Source organism: Trachypithecus francoisi, unplaced genomic scaffold (genome assembly GCF_009764315.1).
Source record: "Trachypithecus francoisi isolate TF-2019V2 unplaced genomic scaffold, Tfra_2.0 Lachesis_group19, whole genome shotgun sequence".
Taxonomy (NCBI): domain Eukaryota; kingdom Metazoa; phylum Chordata; class Mammalia; order Primates; family Cercopithecidae; genus Trachypithecus; species Trachypithecus francoisi.
The window spans coordinates 41767444-41787073 of record NW_022681464.1 but is presented as its reverse complement, the minus strand read 5'-3'; the positions used below and the strand labels follow the sequence as shown (position 1 = coordinate 41787073).

The 19630-nt window shown below is 46.1% G+C and overlaps 1 protein-coding gene across 2 annotated transcripts in view; it reads left to right on the top strand.

Moving 5' to 3' along the window:
- The window catches only part of LAMA1 (laminin subunit alpha 1), a 176895-nt gene extending 163144 nt beyond the window's left edge, over window positions 1-13751 (top strand). The window contains exons 46-52 of one of the 2 annotated variants that reach the window (XM_033178300.1): window positions 582-694; window positions 4578-4767; window positions 6226-6384; window positions 6929-7082; window positions 8178-8311; window positions 12079-12301; window positions 13255-13751. In XM_033178300.1, coding sequence (XP_033034191.1) covers window positions 582-694; window positions 4578-4767; window positions 6226-6384; window positions 6929-7082; window positions 8178-8311; window positions 12079-12301; window positions 13255-13415 — 1134 coding nt within the window. In that variant the 3' untranslated portion in view covers window positions 13416-13751. The remainder of the gene's footprint in view (window positions 1-581; window positions 695-4577; window positions 4768-6225; window positions 6385-6928; window positions 7083-8177; window positions 8312-12078; window positions 12302-13254) is intronic. The other variant, XM_033178301.1, reaches the window with a different exon arrangement.
- Window positions 13752-19630: the final 5879 nt, after the last annotated feature.

Below are 19630 nucleotides of genomic sequence, written 5' to 3'. Positions count from 1 at the left end.
GCTGGGACCCCCGTGACTTGGGCAGTGTCAGGGCAGCCTGCAGATGGTTGCATGGGGGTTCAGGGGCCCTTCCCACCTGGTTCCTCTTGTCTGCACCTTGCCCTGTCAATGTGGACCTAGGTTCACAGGTTTACACTCTGAGGCCCTGCAAAGCATGTCACCTGTGGGCACCTCCAGTTTTCCAGTGCTGGACTGCAGCTGATCTCGGCGGCTGCATCCTCAGGGCCATTCCCAGAGCCTCAGGTCATAACAGGGGCCTAGGAAGACAGCAAGGCCTTTGCCCCTTAAGCCTGATGAAAATTCATAGGAGAGATTTCAGTGTCCGTATGAACTTCAGTGTCCATATGAAGTTGAGTGGGATTAAGGTGAAAGACAGAAGCTCTAAGTGCCTTCTTCAGGGGGATAAAGGGCCGGCAAGTGCATCATTTAAACAGAAGATGGAGTGAGCGCCAACAAGCATTGGTGGTTGTTGCTGTTCTGATGGGATTGCTTCGGAGATGGCTCTTCATGGCAGAACACACGTGGGTCAGTGGGGTTCCGGCTGCGGCTGGCGGCTGAGTGTTCCTGTGTGTCTCTTCCAGGAACAGTGTGTGGTGGATGCAGCACTGGAGTACGTTCCCGGCGCCCACCAATTTGGTCTCTCACAAAACAGCCATTTTCTGTTGCCTTTTAATCAGTCGGCTGTCAGAAAGAGGTAGGTATCTTTCTAACGTCCTTATGCGGCGTCTCATTGCTGGATGGATGGGCTGTTCTCCAGCCACAGAGTCTTTTCCAAAAGAAGCTGCTTCTGTTTTATGGTGTACTGCTTGACTTGCAACCAAATGGCAAAGAGAAGGCAAAGAGATAGGAATTCGGCGTTGGTGCAAATCACAATGCTTTCATGGTGGTTCGCTGGGGAGTCTGTGGTTTCTGCCTTTCCCCTTCTGGAGGGTGGCTGGTTTCCCCTCTCTGTGTGCACGTAAGTTAAGCATATGGGCATCTAAATCAAGTCTCCTGGGTCTATTACTGTTTGGACTTTCAACCCCATTCCACTTTAAGCATTCCCTAGTCTGATGTCTTTGTCTACTCAAACTCTTACACTGTGGTGGCCAAGGTCCTGGGTGCCACACCCACCCCTCTCTGCGCCTTCTGGCCCTCATACCTGCCTGTCCCTGAGACCCTTCTGCCAAGGGAAAAGCTCAAGGCGTGGAGCTTGGGGCTCCTGGACTCCATGTTGATCCTCTCTCCTCCTGCGGTCCTCCAGCTCACCTGCCAGGCTTGCCTGCAGACTCTGCCATGCCCTGCCTGTCTTGTTGTCATTGGCTGTGAGTGCCACCCTGTCATACCCCTTAGACCTGGGCTCCTGTCTGTCTTCTGCAGCTCCTGCCGTCACTCTTTGTGAATTCAGCAGCTGCCTAACCCCTGACCTTTCCGTGCTCAAACTGTGATCTGTGAAAGCTCTTCCCTACTCCCTCCTCATCCAGCCTCTCCCATGGTCGTACCCTTGACTTCTTCACAGGTATCCATCCCTCTCACAGTCTCGACTTTAAAAGCCTCCTATTAGACAACCCCTTTCTTCTCATTTCCACTCTGTGCCTCCCCACTCCTGCAGTTTGTCAGTTGTCTGGAGACCTCTAAGCTACTAGCCCTAATGCCCTCCCACCACCGTCTCCCCTCTTCTCTAGCCCCACATCACAATTCATCCTCCAGGTAGGTTCCAGGCCAGTGTTACAGGTGTTCCTCTGCAAACTCCTTTACCCCTTTGTCTCTCCCACTCCTGTGAGCCCAGGTAAAAGTCAACATTCCACCTTCTCTGTGCCAGAACCCACACTGGAGACCAGGATGAGGAGATGGATGTCTCCTTCCTAGCTAGTTTGAGCTAGATATCATAGCAATCAATCTCAGATGGAGCCTCCAAACAATATGGAGAACCAGTGCATTGTTTTAATACGCTTATGGTTTTTATTCTCCATGACGACTCATAGCTGCTCTCAGCTCAGAGCCCTGTGCACCACAGCCTCTCTTCACACCCCAGCTGATGACTTGCCTCATTAAGAAAGAGATCCTTCATCTGTCCACCACCAAAAAGACCAGCCTCTGCTTTTGTTCCTGACCCTCTATCTCTTCTTCTGCTACCACAGATGAAGGGTCTTTGTTCCTAGCAAAGCCCACCCAGCCAGCCCCAGCTTGTCCTCTGGATCCCACTCGCCCTCTCCTTCCTAGGACATGCACAGCAGCCACACCTCACTCCTCAGTGCACACTCCCACCAGCACACAGATGCCACCATCACCCCATCGTCAGCAGTGACAGCAAGAGCAGCAAACTGTTGTGCTGGAGGTTGACACAGAGATTTTACACAGATGATCTAATTTACTCCTCATAATTCTCCTGTGAGGAAGGTATTGTTATTATCTCCATTTTACATATAAGGAGATTGAGGTATAGGGAGCCTGAGACATCTGCTCAAAGTCACACAGCTGGTAAATGGTAGAGCTGGGATTCAAACCCAGGCCTTGTGGCTTCAGAGTCTGTGCCTGTACAGTAGTTTCCCCTTCTCCTTGGGGGATACGTTCCAGGACCCCCAAGTGGTTGCCTGAAACCTTGGCTAGTACCTAAACGTCATATACACTGTGTTTTCCTGTGTATGCATATCTATGATAAAGTTGAATTTATAAATTAGGCACAGGAAGAGATTAACAGTAACTAATAATAAAATAGAAGAATTATAACAGTATGCCAGCATCACTCCTCTTGTGCCTCGAGGGCATTATTGAGTAAAATCAGGGTGACCTGAACACAAGTCCTGCTGTACTGCCACAGTCGATCTGCGAACCTAGACAGCTATAAAGTGACCGACGGGCACATGGCTTATATGGTGTGGATCCGCTGGACACAGACAGGATTCACCTCCTGGGCAGGACTGAGTGGGATGGCATGCGATCTTATCACGCTACTCAGAGTGATACCTGATTTAAAACTTACACATTGTTTATTTCCAGAACTTCTCATTTAATATTTTCAGACCTCAGTTGACTGCAGGTAACTGAAACCTTAAAAAGTGAAACCTTGGAAGGCAAAACCACAAATGAGAAGGAACTGCTGTAACCTCTGCGCTCTACTCCCTCTCTCACTTTGACTTCTAAAGCAGAACCCCCAGGAGACGCCACGTCCCCCCACCACACACACATGCGCAGTACCTGGCTCTGTTTCCCACAAGGCGCTCGAAAGAGCTGCCCTTTCCTCAGGGACTGTTTCCTTGTTTAGCCATCTGGTCAGCCTCCCGCACACCCCCAGCTGCTCTTGAAAGAATTACTCGAGACCCCCATGTAGCTACATGGTGCGGGGCCCCCTGCCCTGGGCTCACAGCAGCCCGTGGACTTCCTTGGCTGGTTGTCACAGCCGCACACTCTCCTGGTTCCCTGCTCTCTCTCGGCCTTCCTTCCTCAGTCTCCCAGCTGAGAGTGCTGGGCCCTTCCACACGCTCTCCCAGGATGGCCTTCTATGTTCTGATCACCTTAAAATGCCACCTAGATACGGTAGCACCTACCCGTGTAGCTCTGGCCTCCACTTAGAACTCAGGGTTTGTGGGCCCACCGGCCACTCAAGATCTCTGTGTGGACTGGGACAGGTTCCTGGGCCTCATCACCCTGAACAGAATTCTCAGGCTCCCTCAGTCCTGCTCTCCTGCTCTTTGCCGTTGCCGCAGGCACGATCACCATTCACCTGGTTGCCCGAGGCCCAAGCCTAGAGGTTATTTTTTATTTCACTTGTTTTCACTCTCCAAATCCAGTCCATTGGCAAATCCTCTTGCTTCTTCCTCCAGAATGTTTCCTGAATCTGTTGAGTCCCCGCTGCCACCCTGGTCTAAGCCACCCACCGCTCCCTGTTGGCTGCCTGACGGGGCCTGCTTCACCCCGACCCCCTGACCCGTTCTGCAGTTAAGACAGGATCTCTGAAAGGAATGCTCGGCCACTTCCCCTTTCAGAGCCCTCCTGTGACTTCCCACTGTGCTGAAAATCAACTGTCAAAGCCCCGCCTCCCTATCATGGAGCCACATCTGCCCTCGTCCTGTCCCGGGGTGCTCCCGTGGCACCGTGGTCCCTCTGACGGGGCCCACCCAGGCGTAGCCTTCCTGCACACCTGCAGTGGCTCTGGTTCCCCCACGGCCTCAGGTGGGCTTCCTGCTGCCCACTGTCGTCAAGCCCCTCACTTTGCAGGGACTTGTCCCTTTCTGTCACTCAGAGCTCGGCTGAAATATCAGCTTTGCAGAGTTACCCACGTTGACTACTTAAGGTAGCCAACGGTTGCCCTCTGCAGGACCCGCTTTAACTCTCTGATGTGTTTCTGTATTAGCTTCATGAGCAAAGGGATCTGATCTTCCTCTTTGTTCACGGCTTTATCCTCATCCTAAAACAGTCTGGCAGACAGAGGTAGGCAGTTAAATGAATGGATGTGTAAATGGATGAAGGAATGAATTCCCCTCTTTCCTGAGATGTTCAGTGTAAATGCCGAAACAATTGTGGAGTCCTCTCTTTGAGGTTTTAAAAATGAAAAGCTAAAGTTTCCTTTCTCAACGCTGAGCGCTTGTTTTTCGCAGGCTCTCGGTTGAGCTAAGTATCCGCACGTTCGCCTCCAGCGGCCTGATTTACTACATGGCTCATCAGAACCAAGCAGACTACGCCGTGCTCCAGCTGCATGGGGGCCGCCTCCACTTCATGTTTGACCTTGGCAAAGGCAGAACAAAGGTCTCTCACCCTGCACTGCTCAGCGATGGCAAGTGGCACACGGTATGATCTCAGGAGGCTTGTGCTGGCTGCTTCTGAGTTTTGTTCCATGTATCACTGGGGTTCACTCCATTTCTCAAAGGCACATTATCCCCATTCATCTCTGTCTCGCCGTATGTGTCTGGTGTCTCCCCCAGAGACTGCAAGTCTTGAAGGCAGGGATCTTTTCTGCTTCTGAATTACCCCCAGGGCCTTGCTTAGTACCTGACATGAAATAGACACTCAGCAAACATTGGTGGGATGGACAAAAGGTACTAGACATATTCTCAACTTGGCAAGGAGTATGTAAAGCCTCATGGCATTTGCTTTCTGATAACCAGGACTCTGGAGCGCTTTCTGGTGTGCAGCAGGCTTTACCTGTGCCTGTCATCGGCCAGCTGGGTTGTTCTTGTCCACTGCCCAGGAAAGCAAATGCACTAAGAATGGCAGGTTTTGCAGCAAAGAGAGAGTTTAATTATTGCAGAGACAACTTGCCAGGAGATAATTATCAAAGCTGCCTCCCCAAGAATTCAAGGACTAGGGTTAAACCTTGTGCAAACAAGGATAGTTTGGCAGCCGGGGGATACGGAATGGCAAATGCTGATTGATTGGATTGGGGAAGAAATCATACAGCGTCGAAGTTGTCTTCTTGTGCTGAGTCAGTTTCTGGGTAGGGGTTACTGCTCTGGGTGGCGCCAGTCGGTTCATACTGAATGCAAAGTCTGAAAAATATCTCAAATGCCAGTCTTAGGTTTTACAATAGCAATGTTATCTATGGGGCAATTGGGGAAGTATATAAAGTTTGTGACTATGGGCTACATGATTCCTAAGTAATAAGTAGTTTAAAAAGGCAAATTATAAAACAATGACTGGTTAGGGTTTAACTATGCCTACATCTTAGCAGAAGAAACAATGGCTGGCTAGAGTTTATGCCTGTATCTTAGCAGAATTCAGGCCCCATCACAGTTCCAACCTTGTGGCATTTCCTTAATTTTGCAGAGGTGATTTTGGTCCCTGAGCAAGGAGGGCATCAGTTTTAGGGAGGGACCGTTATCATCTTTGTTTTAAAGTTAAACTATCCACTAAATTCCTCCCATTTCCGGAAGGCACTATTATCATCTTTGTTTTAAACTGTCAGCTAAATTCCTCCCATAGCTAGGTTGAATTAGCAAAGACAGCTTATGAGGTTAGAAGCAAGATAGAGTCAGTTATGTCAGATTCCTCTTACTGTCATCATTTTTCTATGTCAGATTTATTTCACTGTTACAGTTTTTGCAAAGGCAGTTTCATACCTGCCTCCTTTCTTCTGCCAGGCTCAGCCGCTTTTCATCACCAACTGTCTAAAAATTTGAACCACCCTTTAGCATTGCATTCAGGTTGTTACAGCTCTCAGAAACAGATGTTGCATCTGTTAAAGTTGATACATCTGTTAAAGTTTTCTCAGATTCCTTAAAAATTGTGCATGTTTTCACTTTGCTGTAGGTCAAGACAGATTATGGTAAAAGAAAAGGCTTCATCACGGTTGACGGCCAAGAGTCCCCCATGGTGACCGTGGTGGGAGACGGAACCACGCTGGATGTGGAGGGGTTGTTCTACCTAGGAGGCCTGCCCTCCCAGTACCGGGCCAGGAAAATTGGAAATGTAAGCAGCATTTTCTGTACTGACATTTTACCTTTGTTGTGGTTGTGCTTATTTTGTAGAAGAGCATAGCTGACGGCATCTTTATGTATAAATTACCTTGTTTGAACCTGGGGCTTGTGAAGAAGTTGACTTTGCAGGCATGTCCACAGATCATGTGCCAGGGCCGCCCCTCAGAACCCGATCAGTCTTTCTAGCCTCTTAGGTAAAGAACATCTCCCTTTCTGCAGCCACATGGCCACAGCACAATTCAGGGAAGCCCAACAAATGCGTATTGGCACCTTAGTAAACTCAGCATTTTTTGATTTCCACGATATTTCACTAAAATAATAGAAAACACTTCCACAGCATTATTAGCAAAGATACTCAAATGGTAGCTCTAACTTAGACATTCATGTGAAGTATTGTGGCAATTAAAGTTTTTTTTAAAAAAGATAACATTTTAATGTGTTTTATTGAGACCAATCTGATGAAGTGGAAGGAAAATGTGTCCAGGCCCTTCTCGTTAGAATCACCACCGTCTACTCTTGCATGTCATTTGGCTTAGATCACCCACAGCATCCCTGCCTGCATTGGGGATGTGACGGTTAACAGCAAACAGCTGGACAAGGACAGCCCGGTGTCCACCTTCACGGTGAACAGGTGCTACGCAGCGGCCCAGGAGGGAACATTCTTTGATGGAAGCGGATACGCAGCTCTTGGTATGTGTTAGCAGCACTCTCGAAAGCAGTCCCTGGCGGAGCCTGGACTCTAAAGCAATGCGGATCCGAGAGTACGAGACAGGACCCACTGGACAAGGCTACAGGAAAACCACCTTGAGTTCAGTATTCCAGTTGATTCCTCATTTCTTGGCGTAAAAAGCCTTCTCAGGTCTTGTGCTATCTGGATGGCCTGACAAAGTCTCCCGCCAGGAGCAGTGTGACTCCTGACAGAGACCAGACATGGGGTGCTAGTTTCATCTATACTTTCCCCAGGTTCTGTAATGCACACTCAGTGTCCAAGTTAAGAAAGGACTTTGAATTAAAAATCAGCAGCATAAAATGTCTAGACCAGCTGGCGCCAGGGAGGCTGTGCAGAAGTTTGGGTGGGGAAGAGGGGGAAGCCAGCAGAACATCTCTAATTCACTCTGCGCTTCCTGTCTCCTGTTCCTGGGGCTCAGGCTCCAGCCCTGCTAGGCAGCCCCCTCCGTGGCCACGGTACCCCTCGCACGCCCCGGGTATGCTCTGGGCAGATCACCTTCTCCCCTTTTTCCTTCAGCCCTGGTCATGGTAACAACTGCCTGCTCTGTCCAATAGCCCCAGTGTGACTCCTCAGCTTTTTTTTATCCCCTGAATTAAAAAATCATTCCATTCAGTCCCCACCTCTAACAAATTTAGTATGGACTCTGATATACTCAGTAAATGATGATTCCTCCAAGTACACAGATACCAGGAAAATAAAGTGGACTATTCTTGGATGATAAAGGGATTCCAGCGATCAAATCCCAACAGCCCACGGGACAGACTGCCGCAGGGAGGACGTGTCCACAGGGTGAGGCAGGGCCACGTGCTTCTGCGGCCACAGAAGAAGGAGACGCCTGGCTCTGCTCTGGCCTGGCTGGCTGCACGCATCTTCTTTAAAAGCTCCATGATGTGGAAGCCGAGACTCAGAGGGCAGGAGTGATCTGCTGGTGGGGATGGAGCTGGATCCAAAGGAGGAGCTCGAGCCAGGTCCCCCGACCCTTAGCCAGGAGCCCAAATGCTCAACCTGGGCCTGGCAGTGCTCACCCTGACTTGGGCCGTCCTTGTGTGTTACAGTCAAAGAGGGCTACAAAGTCCAGACAGATGTGAACATCACACTGGAGTTTCGAACCTCCTCGCAGAATGGCGTCCTCCTGGGGATCAGCACTGCCAAAGTGGATGCCATTGGACTAGAGCTTGTGGACGGCAAGGTGGGTGCTTCCTCTCCATGGGGTCTTCCTTCCCCCAGTGTCAGAGACAGAGCAACTGAGAAACAGCAGATTCAAATTCACAACGTCTGTTTTTATGGAGTCAAACAATGGTCCCATTACTATTTAAAAAACAGATATGGCTACAAAAAAAACTTTTTGTTTATTTTTTAAAAGCTTTTCAAAAATAACTTTTTATATGTTTGAAAGTAAGCTTTCAGCAAAATTACAACTATAATACAAAGAATTTTTTTTCCTGAACTATCTGAGAGTAAGCTGCTGACCTGATGCCCTATCCCTTCTAATAATTTTTTTTAACTTTTTATTTGGAAATGATTACAGATTCATAGGAAGTTGCAATGAAATGTACAGGGAGGGCCCCATGCACCCTTCACCCAGACCCAGGTTTCCCAGTGGTAGCATTATGCATTTTTTTTTTTTTTTTTGAGACAGAGTTTTGCTCTTGTCTCTCAGGCTAGAGTGCAATGATGCAATCTCAGCTCACTGCAACCTCTGCGTCCCAGGTTCAAGTGATTCTACTGCCTCAGCCTCTTGAGTAGTTGGGATTACAGGCATGCACCACCATGCCAGGTTAATTTTTGTATTTTTTAGTAGAGACCAGGTTTCACCATGTTGGTCAGGCTGGTCTTGAACTCCTGACCTTGTGATCTGCCTGCCTCGCCTCCCGAAGTGCTGGGATTACAAACATTATGCATTTTTCTAGCATAATCAAGATATTTAATTGTATCAATACCAAAAGGCTCCCCCTTCATACCCCATCATGGCCACACCCAACTCCTGTACCCCTAATCCTAGGCAACCGCTCATCTGTTTGCTGCCCCTCTAATTTCTGTTTCGCCAGTGTTGTATCAATGAAGTGACGCAGTAGGTATCTTTTTGAGATCAGCTTTTCACACTTAGCCTGACCTCGGGAGGTTCATCTGGATGGTTGTGCATATCAGCAGTCCGTTCCCTTTTGTGGTGGAGTATTACTCCATGGGATAGACATACCATGCTCTAATTTTTTTTTAATGTAAAACATGGTATTTTTTTCTGTGACTATCTGCTCTTGCTTTTCAGCCTCTCATGTCCCTCTCCTGCTGGCAACAAAATGAAGTCAACAATTTGCAGCACTCATCTTTTAGTCTCCTGCTTGAAAACCGCCTCCTTCGCAGTTTCTCCCAGTTTTCACTTTCCTTCGTCTCCCCTTTGGGGCTGTCTGGGCACAGGCAGGATGCAGGGCAGGGAGTCTCGATGACCCTTTTCCTTTCTGTGGGCTCTCTCGTGGACAGCAGGTCAGCCATAGCTCAGTCTCCTGGTCTTCAGGGCAGCCTCTTACAGTGAGTGGTCCTGGGTCTCAGTGTTGCCCCTGCATGGGGGCTGCTCCTGGAGAGTTTGGCCAGAGTCCCTTTCAGCTCAGGCCTCTCATCCTGGTTGTCACGGGTAGTGCCACCTCTTCATCTTCCCCCTTCCCCGTGGGGTCATGTGCAAACTTGGGGATTTCTGCCAAGCCACACAGAGGCCATGGGGAATCAGGGATGGTGACTCTCTGGTCCTCTCTCTAGGTTCTACCAGCATTTCTGCAGCACTGTGGTCAGTGCTTGTTATTGTGGAAGTAAGATGCCTGAATTTTCCAACACTAATGCCTCTTGCAAGGCAGGGAACAAGTCTCCATGTTCTAGATTCCCCAGGACTTAGTGGTTGTGTCTAGTATTTCCCTACTTACTCCCTGCTGGGTTTTGACCCCCCCCGCCCGACTATGGTATCCTAGAGTGGGGGTGGGGAGGATCTGAAAGGTCATGTCTGACCTTTGGCCCTTCACCTCTTTTCCAATTCATGTCAAAACAGAACTAACTTGATGTCATATTGCTGCCTCTCTACCCTGACTTACAGCCAACTTTTTCCCTCATCTATACTTTAAAAACTTTTGTATCTATTTGCATGTTTTTATGTGATATCTAAAAAATGTTATCAGGGGCCAGGTGATCCCAAAACTTAGGGAGGCTGAGGCAGGAGGACTGCTTGAGCCCAGGAGTTTGAGACCAGCCTGGGCAATGTAGCAAGACCGCCATCTCTGTTTTTGAAAAATATTTTACTTAGATAAATAAAAAATTAAAAATGCAATCAGAAGTGTAATTGCTGCAAACAATGTAATTTTCTGTTGTATTATACATTTTACCTCATTGGACTATTATTTATAGTTCTTTTTTAACATTTTTAGTTGTTGCCTAAGGGTTTATGACCCGTATCTTTAATTGTCACAGTCCACCTTGAAATAATACTGAGCAGCTTCATATATAGCATAACAATCTTCAAAAAGTACATTTGAAATCTTTCCTCCTGTCTTAGTCTGCTTGGGGTGCCAGAACAAAGAACCACAGACTGTGTGGCTTAAACAATGGAAATTTGTTTTCTTGCCATTCTAGAGACTAGAAGTCCGAGATCAATGTGTTGGTAAGGTTCTTGATTCGGAGGCCTCTCTCTTTGACTCACAGATGCCTTGTTCTCCCTGTGTTCTCAGGTGGTCTTCCCTCTGTGCATGTTTGTGTCCTAATCTCTTCTTGTAAAGACACAGTCAGATTGGATGAGGGCCACCCTGGTGACTCATCTTTACTTAATTACCTCTAAAAGCTCCATCTTCAAATACAATCACATTCTGAGGTACTAGGGGTTAGGACTTCAGCATATGAATTTTGGAGGGGGCGGTCTTCAGCCCATAACACCTCCTATCTTTTGCAAAGCTGAGATCTCTTTACTCGCTGTGGGAGAGCATCTATGGTTCATCAGAAGAGAGTTAGTAAATATTCGCTCATAGGTGCTATCAATAGGTATGACCGGGCCAGGTGTGGTGGGTCACACCTGTAATCCTGGCACTTTGGGAGGTCGAGGCCGGCAGATCACCTGAGGTCAGGAATTTGAGACCAGCCTGGCCAACATGGTGAAACCCTGTCTACTAAAAATACAAAAATTAGCAGGGCGTGGTGGCGGGCGCCTATAGTCCCAGCTATGCGGGAGACTGAGGCAAAAGAATCACTTGAACCCGGGAGGTGGAGTTTGCAGTGAGTCAAGACCACGCCCACTGCACTCCAGCCTGGACAACAAGAGTGAAACTCCATCTCAAAAAAAAAAAAAAATGTATGACCAGCACCTCCAGTAAGGCTATTAACTCGTAAAATGTCCTAAATATGAGGCCCTCATTTAAGGATGCAGTGTGCTCGGACTTGTGGTCATGAAGGTGGCCATTTGCCCTTTCTGGAATTTGGGGAATAGTGTAACATCTGATTTTTTTTTATTTTTTTATTTATTTTTATTTTTTTGGAGACGGAGTTTTGCTCTTGTTGCCCAGGCTGGAGTGCAGTGGCACGATACTGGCTCACTGCAACCTCCACCTCCCAGGTTCAAGCAGTTTTCCTGCCTCAGCCTCCCAAGTTGCTAGGATTACAGGCACGTGCCACCACACCTGGCTAATTTTTTTTGTATTTTTAGTAGAGACAGGGTTTCTCCATGTTGCTCACGCTGGTCTCGAACTCCTGACCCCAGGTGATCCACCCGCCATGGCCTCCTAAAATGCCGGGCTTACAGGCGTGAGCCACCGTACTCTGCCATCATCTGAATCCTTTAAAAGGCTCTTTTTCAAAATTATTTTCTGTTTCTCATGTTAGCTCTCCTTTTAAACATAATGCTGCAATTTTATCCACTCCAAGAGCTTATACAAATGGACTGTGTTCCTTAAATACACAAAAACTCACCAAGATATTTGCTTTGTTTAGGTCTTGTTCCATGTCAACAATGGTGCTGGCAGGATAACAGCCACATATGAGCCCAAAACCGCCACTGCGCTCTGTGATGGAAAATGGCACACGCTTCAAGCTAACAAAAGCAAACACCGTATCACTCTGATTGTCGATGGGAACGCAGTTGGCGCTGAAAGTCCACACACCCGCTCTACCTCGGTGGACACCAACAATCCCATTTATGTTGGTGGCTATCCTGGTATGTACGGGTACCTGCTCTTCCACTCAAAAGGGGCACTGTTCCTGGAGGAAGTCTTGGTTCAGGTGGATGTAGAATAGGGATTGAGAAAGGTACATGGTTTGGCTTGATGAGTCTTTGACCATTTTAGAAAGGCCATTTCAAATACTTAAGAATTCTTGGAAAACTTAAAATAATCTAGACACACAAGTTAATCATTGCGTAAGATTGTGAGAACATTGGGTCTGATATAAAGGCAGCTGGATGACTTTCCCAAAGTAAATTTCATGACTCTCAGACTTGGGAGTCATTTTAGGTCTAGGGAATTATTTTAGGAAACAAACTCGTGACTCATCTCTCTGGTCAACTTTGGATTAGAATTATGTATTTTAGATGTTCCAAGGAATTGTTGCAAATAATAAAATAAACACCTGTTGTTTGACTTAAGTTATAACTATGCCTTAAAATTTTATATATTTAAAGTTTTTGGCCAGGTGTGGTGGCTCACGCCTATAATCCCGGCACTTTGGGAGGCCAAGGTGGGTGGATCACTTGAGGTTAGAAGTTTGAGACCAGCCTGGCCAACATGGTGAAACCCTGTCTCTACTAAAAATATAAAAAGAAGCCGGATGTGGTGATGGGTGCCTGTAATCCCAGCTACTCAGGAGGCTGAGACAGGAGAATCACTTGAACCCAGGAGGCAGAGGTTGCAGTGAGCCGAGATCGCACCACTGTACTTCAGCCTGGGTAACAGAGCAAGACTCTGTCTCAAAAAAAAAAAGAAAAAAAAAAAAAGTTTCTCTGAATTCTGCTATTCACTGACACCACATATGTGGAAAATATTCTTCTAATTTTAATAGTGAAAAATTTTAAAAACAAAATAACCCACTTGAGATTATTTCTGTTCCTTTTGTGCTATGGATCGCATTTCAACAAAATTAAGCAAGATTTGTCTTCTCTTCTTTCCTGAACAGCTGGCATGAAGCAAAAATGCCTGAGCAGCCAGGCCTCGTTCCGCGGGTGTTTGAGGAAGCTAGCTCTGATTAAGAGGCCGCAGGTGCAATCCTTTGACTTCAGCAGAGCATTTGAACTGCACGGAGTTTTCCTTCATTCCTGTCCTGGGACGGAGTCCTGAACCTCAAGCAGAATCCTCAGTTGGAATAATTGCTAGTATTTTGAAAAGAAGTGTTTGTGTGAATTAAGAATCTCTTCAGTTCATATTTCATTTCCAACTCAGGTTAAGTGTTTCTGGGGAGAGATGTTGTGTTTATGTTACACTAAAACCACATGTGCAACAAATACCTCCATTAAATGGTCTAAAATGTAAATTGAATTCCCTGGCTCTCTTTTTTAACATGTTTTTTAAAAAATAAATCTTTATACACATTGAATGTTCTGTTGATTACTTGATAGTATTTTATGTTTTTCATTTTGAGCTTTTAAAAAAGTGTCAATACAGATGATAACAGATTAGAGTATGAAGCCTTTTATTTCTTCAAGAAAACTCTAAGCTCCAATTTCTACAACAGACAAGCAATGTTCATTGATTAATTCCACATGAGCACACCAGCTGTTGGCCACATAACCTTTTAAGGAGGCTCCAGCAAGTCACGGGGCAAAGGGAGCAAAGGAAGGAGCTGGACCCTCCTCGGACGTGGCCTTGTGCTATCAGGACCTCACCTAATGGCGCATTTTGCAGGACAGAAAAAAAGAAAAGATGGCATCATTTTAGGTTAGTGCTTCCTTTATTGTCAATTTTATTTTCACCACTTGGAATGAAACAGTTTGCCTTAATCAGCTACTTTTCTGGGATAATGTGTGTAATTTGAAAAGAGGGAACATTTTAAAACCATGTAAGTATATTATTTTAATGGACCAAGCAGCTGTAGATCCAGATTTCTGAAGTTGCATTCAGTCCCCTTCACATTAATTTGAGTTCTGCTCTGTGGCTGCAGCTCAGGTCACAGTGGCCGCTATCCATATATTTTAGAAAAATGATCCCATTTTCCAAATGCTCGCTTGAGCGGTCTCCACCTATCTTAGCCGTGACCTGCTTTTCCAACATGGAGGACGCCAGAGTTTGTGTCTCTGAGAGATTTTGACTGGATAAACAAGGAAGGCAGCTGTGCTCCTGGTCCCCATCCCTATTCTGTGCCTTCCCTGTTTTTTGAACCCTTAGGGGGATTCACACCTCTTGATGTTATTTGAAATTTGTAATTCTTTCCCATGTAAATACCTGCATGAAGACGTTCCTTAGAGAAAAGCAGCTGCTAGTTGTGGACGTGCTGATGGTTCTGTAGCACCAGCCATGGGAGGAGAGCAGACTTTTCTTTTCTTTTTTTTTTTTTTTGTCTTTTTTTATTATTATACTTTAAGTTCTAGGGTACATGTGCATAATGTGCAGGTTTGTTACATATGTATACTTGTGCCATGTTGGTGTGCTGCACCCATTAACTCGTCAGCACCCATCAACTCGTCATTTACATCAGGTATAACTCCCAATGCAATCCCTCCCCACTACCCCCTCCCCATGATAGGCCCCGGTGTGTGATGTTCCCCTTCCCGAGTCCAAGTGATCTCACTGTTCAGTTCCCACCTATGAGTGAGAACATGTGGTGTTTGGTTTTCTGTTCTTGTGATAGTTTGCTAAGAATGATGGTTTCCAGCTGCATCCATGTCCCTACAAAGGACACAAACTCATCCTTTTTTATGGCTGCATGGTATTCCATGGTGTATATGTGCCACTTTTTCTTAATCCCGTCTGTCACTGATGGACATTTGGGTTGATTCCAAGTCTTTGCTATTGTGAATAGTGCCACAATAAACATACGTGTGCATGTGTCTTTATAGCAGCATGATTTATAATCCTTTGGGTATATACCCAGTAGTGGGATGGCTGGGTCATATGGTACATCTAGTTCTAGATCCTTGAGGAATCGCCATACTGTTTTCCATAGTGGTTGAACTAGTTTACAATCCCACCAACAGTGTAAAAGTGTTCCTATTTCTCCACATCCTCTCCAACACCTGTTGTTTCCTGACTTTTTAATGATTGCCATTCTAACTGGTGTGAGATGGTATCTCATTGTGGTTTTGATTTGCATTTCTCTGATGGCCAGTGATGATGAGCATTTTTTCATGTGTCAAGAGAGCAGACTTTTCAAAGGCAGCTCCTGGGCAGCTGGGCCCAGAAGGGGCACGTGCCCGTCTCAGCAGCAGTGCATGTGCACCAAGAACCTCTGCTGTGCCGTGGGTGGTCTTTGGTTTCATGTTTCTGTGGAAACCAGCTACAATGTGAGATGAAGGCTCAGACATTCCAGATCCTGGCCTACCATGTTGGGTGAGGAAGTGACCAAAACCAGGACATAGAGCACAGACTGTGGAGCTGACTTGAGCTTTGCACCCCAGCCCTGCCTCCGCCCCCACTTTAACAGAGTTAAAACGGAGCATGGGCCTTTCATGAGTACAGCTGTTCACAAGGTCTCTCTGAAGGATTCCTCAGGAAAACTCACCAGCTCCCCGCTGGCCTTTCACAAGCACAGAGTCGAGTGACCTGGGTGTAGATCTGTCCCTGTGACCTTGAGCCTGCACTCCCAGGTCAGACACCAACTGTGGTTCCCACTTCGGGTTCTCACACTGATTCCTTAACTCCTCTCGCCAAGTCTGGACTCAGGTTCTTAGAGAGGGTTGCCAGATAAAACACAGAACCCAGGGAAATCTGAATTTCAGATAAACACCACAGACATGTTTTTAGTGTAAGCACATGCTAAATATTGCACAGCATCCTGTGTTTTTCATTTGCTAAATCTGGCAACCCTACTTTGGAGCCTCAAGGGCATAAAAAGATTATGACACCCTTTCCCTCACTGCCAAGTGATTCCAAATAAAAGCAAATCTATGTCTTAAAGCACGTGCAACAAAATCTATTGACGATCATGTTTTTCTCATGACACCTTTACTGAGATATCTGATTTCTTTCCAAAGTCTAATTTTGGTGCCAAAAGTCCTTGTTTAGTCTGTCAATTAATGTAGTACTTTTTTTTATTGTGGCAAAATATAAAAAATATAAAATTTACCATTTTAAGCCATCTTTAAGTGTACATTTCCATGAAATTCAATACATTTATAATGGTGTACAACCACTACCATTTATCTCCAGAATTCTTCTCATCTTGTAAACCTAAAACCCTGTACCAATTAAACAGTAAGCCCCTATTCCTTCTTTCCCTCAGCCCTTGGCAACCACCATTCTTACTTTCTGTCTCTACAAATCTGACCACTCTAGGTACTTCATATAAGTGACTTACCATAATAGCTTCAAGGTTCATCTGTGTTTAGCATGTGTCAGAATTTCCTCCCTTTTAATTCTGAATAACATCCCATTGTATGTATAGACATTTTACTTATCCATTCATCCCTTGATGGGTACTTGGCTATTGTAATAGTGCCACGATGAACATGGATGCACAAGTATCTGTTCAGAGTCCCTGCTCTCAATTCTTTGGGGTATATACCCAGAAGTGGAATTGCTGGATCATATGGTAAATCTATTTGTAATTTTTAAATTTTTATTTTATTTTATTTTTTAGACAGTCTGACTCTGTCACCCAGGCTGCAGTTCAGTGGTGCGATCTTGGCTCGTGGCAACCTCCGCCTCCTAGGCTCAAGCAATTCTTTTGCCTTAGCCTCCCGAGTAGCTGGGACTACAGGCAGGTGCCACCATGCCTGCCTAATTTTTGTATTTTTAGTAGAGACAGGTTTCACCATGTTGGCCAAGATGGTCTCAAACACCTGACCTCAAATGACCCACTAAGTGTTGGGATTACAGGCATGAGCCACCGCACCTGGCCCCTATTTGTAATTTTTTTGAGAAAGAACCATACTGTTTTCCGTAGCATGCGGCACTGTTTCCAAGCCTCAGTTTCTTCATCTGTAAAAGAGATTGTGATAACAACCTCAAAAAGGTATCACAATATTTAGAAAATAGTATTAAATTTTTTTCAGAAATAGAGCACCTGGATAAGCCAGTAGCATTGACCATAGAGAAATTTAATCCTCAGTCACACCTGCCTTCCAAAAACGTCCAACAACCAGATGGATTTATAGGCAAGCATTGGCAAACATGAGAAAAAAGAAGAAAACTGACCAGCTCATTTAACACTGGTGGAATAACTTCATACGAAACAAGACAAGTATAAAACAATTATAGACCAACTTTACTTATGGACTTAGATGTAAATATCTTTTATAAAATACTAATAAATAATTCAGTCCTTAGGGGAAATGATAACTAAGTACATTTGCAAACCCATAAATTCTTCTTTCTATTCTCGCATGTGGTAATTTTTTTATTATGGTCAAACATTTGGTATAAGATCTACCCCCTTAACATATGTTAAGTGCCCAATACAGTATTGTTAACTATAGGCACCATGTTGTATAGACAGCAGTTCCCTAGAGCTTACTCAACTTGTATAACTGAAACTTTATTTTTATTTATTTATTTATTTTGAGATGGTGTTTCACTCTTGTTGCCTAGGCTGGAGTGCAATGGCATGATCTCGGCTGACTGCAACTTCCGCCTCCTGGGTTCAAGTGATTCTTTTGCCTCAGCCTCCTGAGCAGTTGGGATTATAGGCACACACCACCATACCCGGCTAATTTTTGTATTTTTAAGAGAGACGGGGGGGGGTCTCACCATGTCAGCCAGGCTGGTCTCGAACTCCTGACCTCAGGTGATCCACTCGCCTCGGCTTCCCAAGTGCTGGGATTACAAGCATGAGCCACCATGCCCAGCACTCTCTGTTTCTATGAGTCACTATTTTAGATACCACATAGAAGTGGAATCATGCAGTGTATGACTCTGTTCTCACACTGCTGTAGGGAAACAGCTGAGACTGGGTAATTTATAAAGAAAAGGGGTTTAATTGGTTCACAGTTCTGCAAGCTTTATAGGAAGCTTAACAGTTTCTGTTTCTGGGCAGGCCTCAGGAAACTTCCAATCATGGCAGAAGGCAAAGGGGGAATAAGACATTTCACATAGCAGGAGCAAGAGGAAGAGAGAAAGAGTGGGGAGATGCTACACACTTTCAAACAACCAGATCCTTCGATAACTCACTCACTGTCAGCAGAACAGCACCAAGGAGATGGTGCTAAACCATTCATGAAGGACCGACCACCCCCGTGATCCAATCACTTCCTGCCGGCCCCCACCTCCAACACTGGGGATTACAATTCAACATGAGATGTGGACGGGGACACAAATCCAAGCCATATCATACAGCATTTGTCCTTTTGTGACTGGCTTATTTCACTTAGCATAACCTCCTCCAGGTTCCTCCATGTTGCAGCGTACAGAGAGATTTCCTTCTATGTTCAGACAGGATAATATTCCCTTGTATGCACACACCAAGTTTTCTTTACCCATTCAGCCACCAACAGACATTTGGGTTGATCCTATATCTTGGCTGGTGTGAATAACGCTGCAGTGAACATGGGAAGGCAGATACCTCTTCAATATTTTGATTTCAATTCTTTGGGCTATATATCTAGAAGTGGGATTTCTGGATCAGATGGCAGTTCTATTTTTAATTTTTTGAGGAACCTCATGCTGTTGAGGAACTGTTGGGAGGAAAAGGGGTAAGGAGAGAAAGAAGAGTCCACTGGGACTGATCCTGGAGTACCCAGCAAAGTCCAGCAGGTAGAAAGGACACAGCATGCCTCGGGATGCAGTGGGATTTTCCATCAGGAGAGTGTCGTGTTGAAATGCTGCATTGGGTGTTATAAGCTGGCTGGAGAGTGCAGCCTGAGTGGGCTGGTTGGGCAAGAGTAACGAAGTGTGGCTGCTGGACAGGGTTGTGACGGGGGACAGGAGGATTGCATGGAAATGTGAGAGGCTCTGCATCACATATGTTAGCTTTAGGCTGTGATAGACTGAAAGGTTCAGTAAGGAGCTTGGGGCAATGAGAATGATGGTTCCATGAACAGGAGAGATCTCGTGAGAAAAATGATGAGGTCAGTTTTGAATGTGTTGAGTTTAAGAGGATGGTGAGAGCATCTGAAGGGAGATGTCCTGACTGGTTGGATGGAGAAGAAAGGTGGTCAGATAGGCCAGAGAGCTGGCTAACGGGTGGAGGCCTGGGTACCGCGGCCTGCACAGTGTGGCAAGGCCACCACTGAGTCCTGGCTGAGGAAGCACCAAGGTGGCCCTGAGAGCTGCACGCTGAGGCTCACCTGCCCAGAGGTTCTCACTGGGCAGGACTGTGTGTGGACATTCTCTAAGCACTGCTAGGTTCTGATCAGGGCTCTTCCACGAAATAGCGGTTCAGCATCTCAGTGGCTGAAATGTAT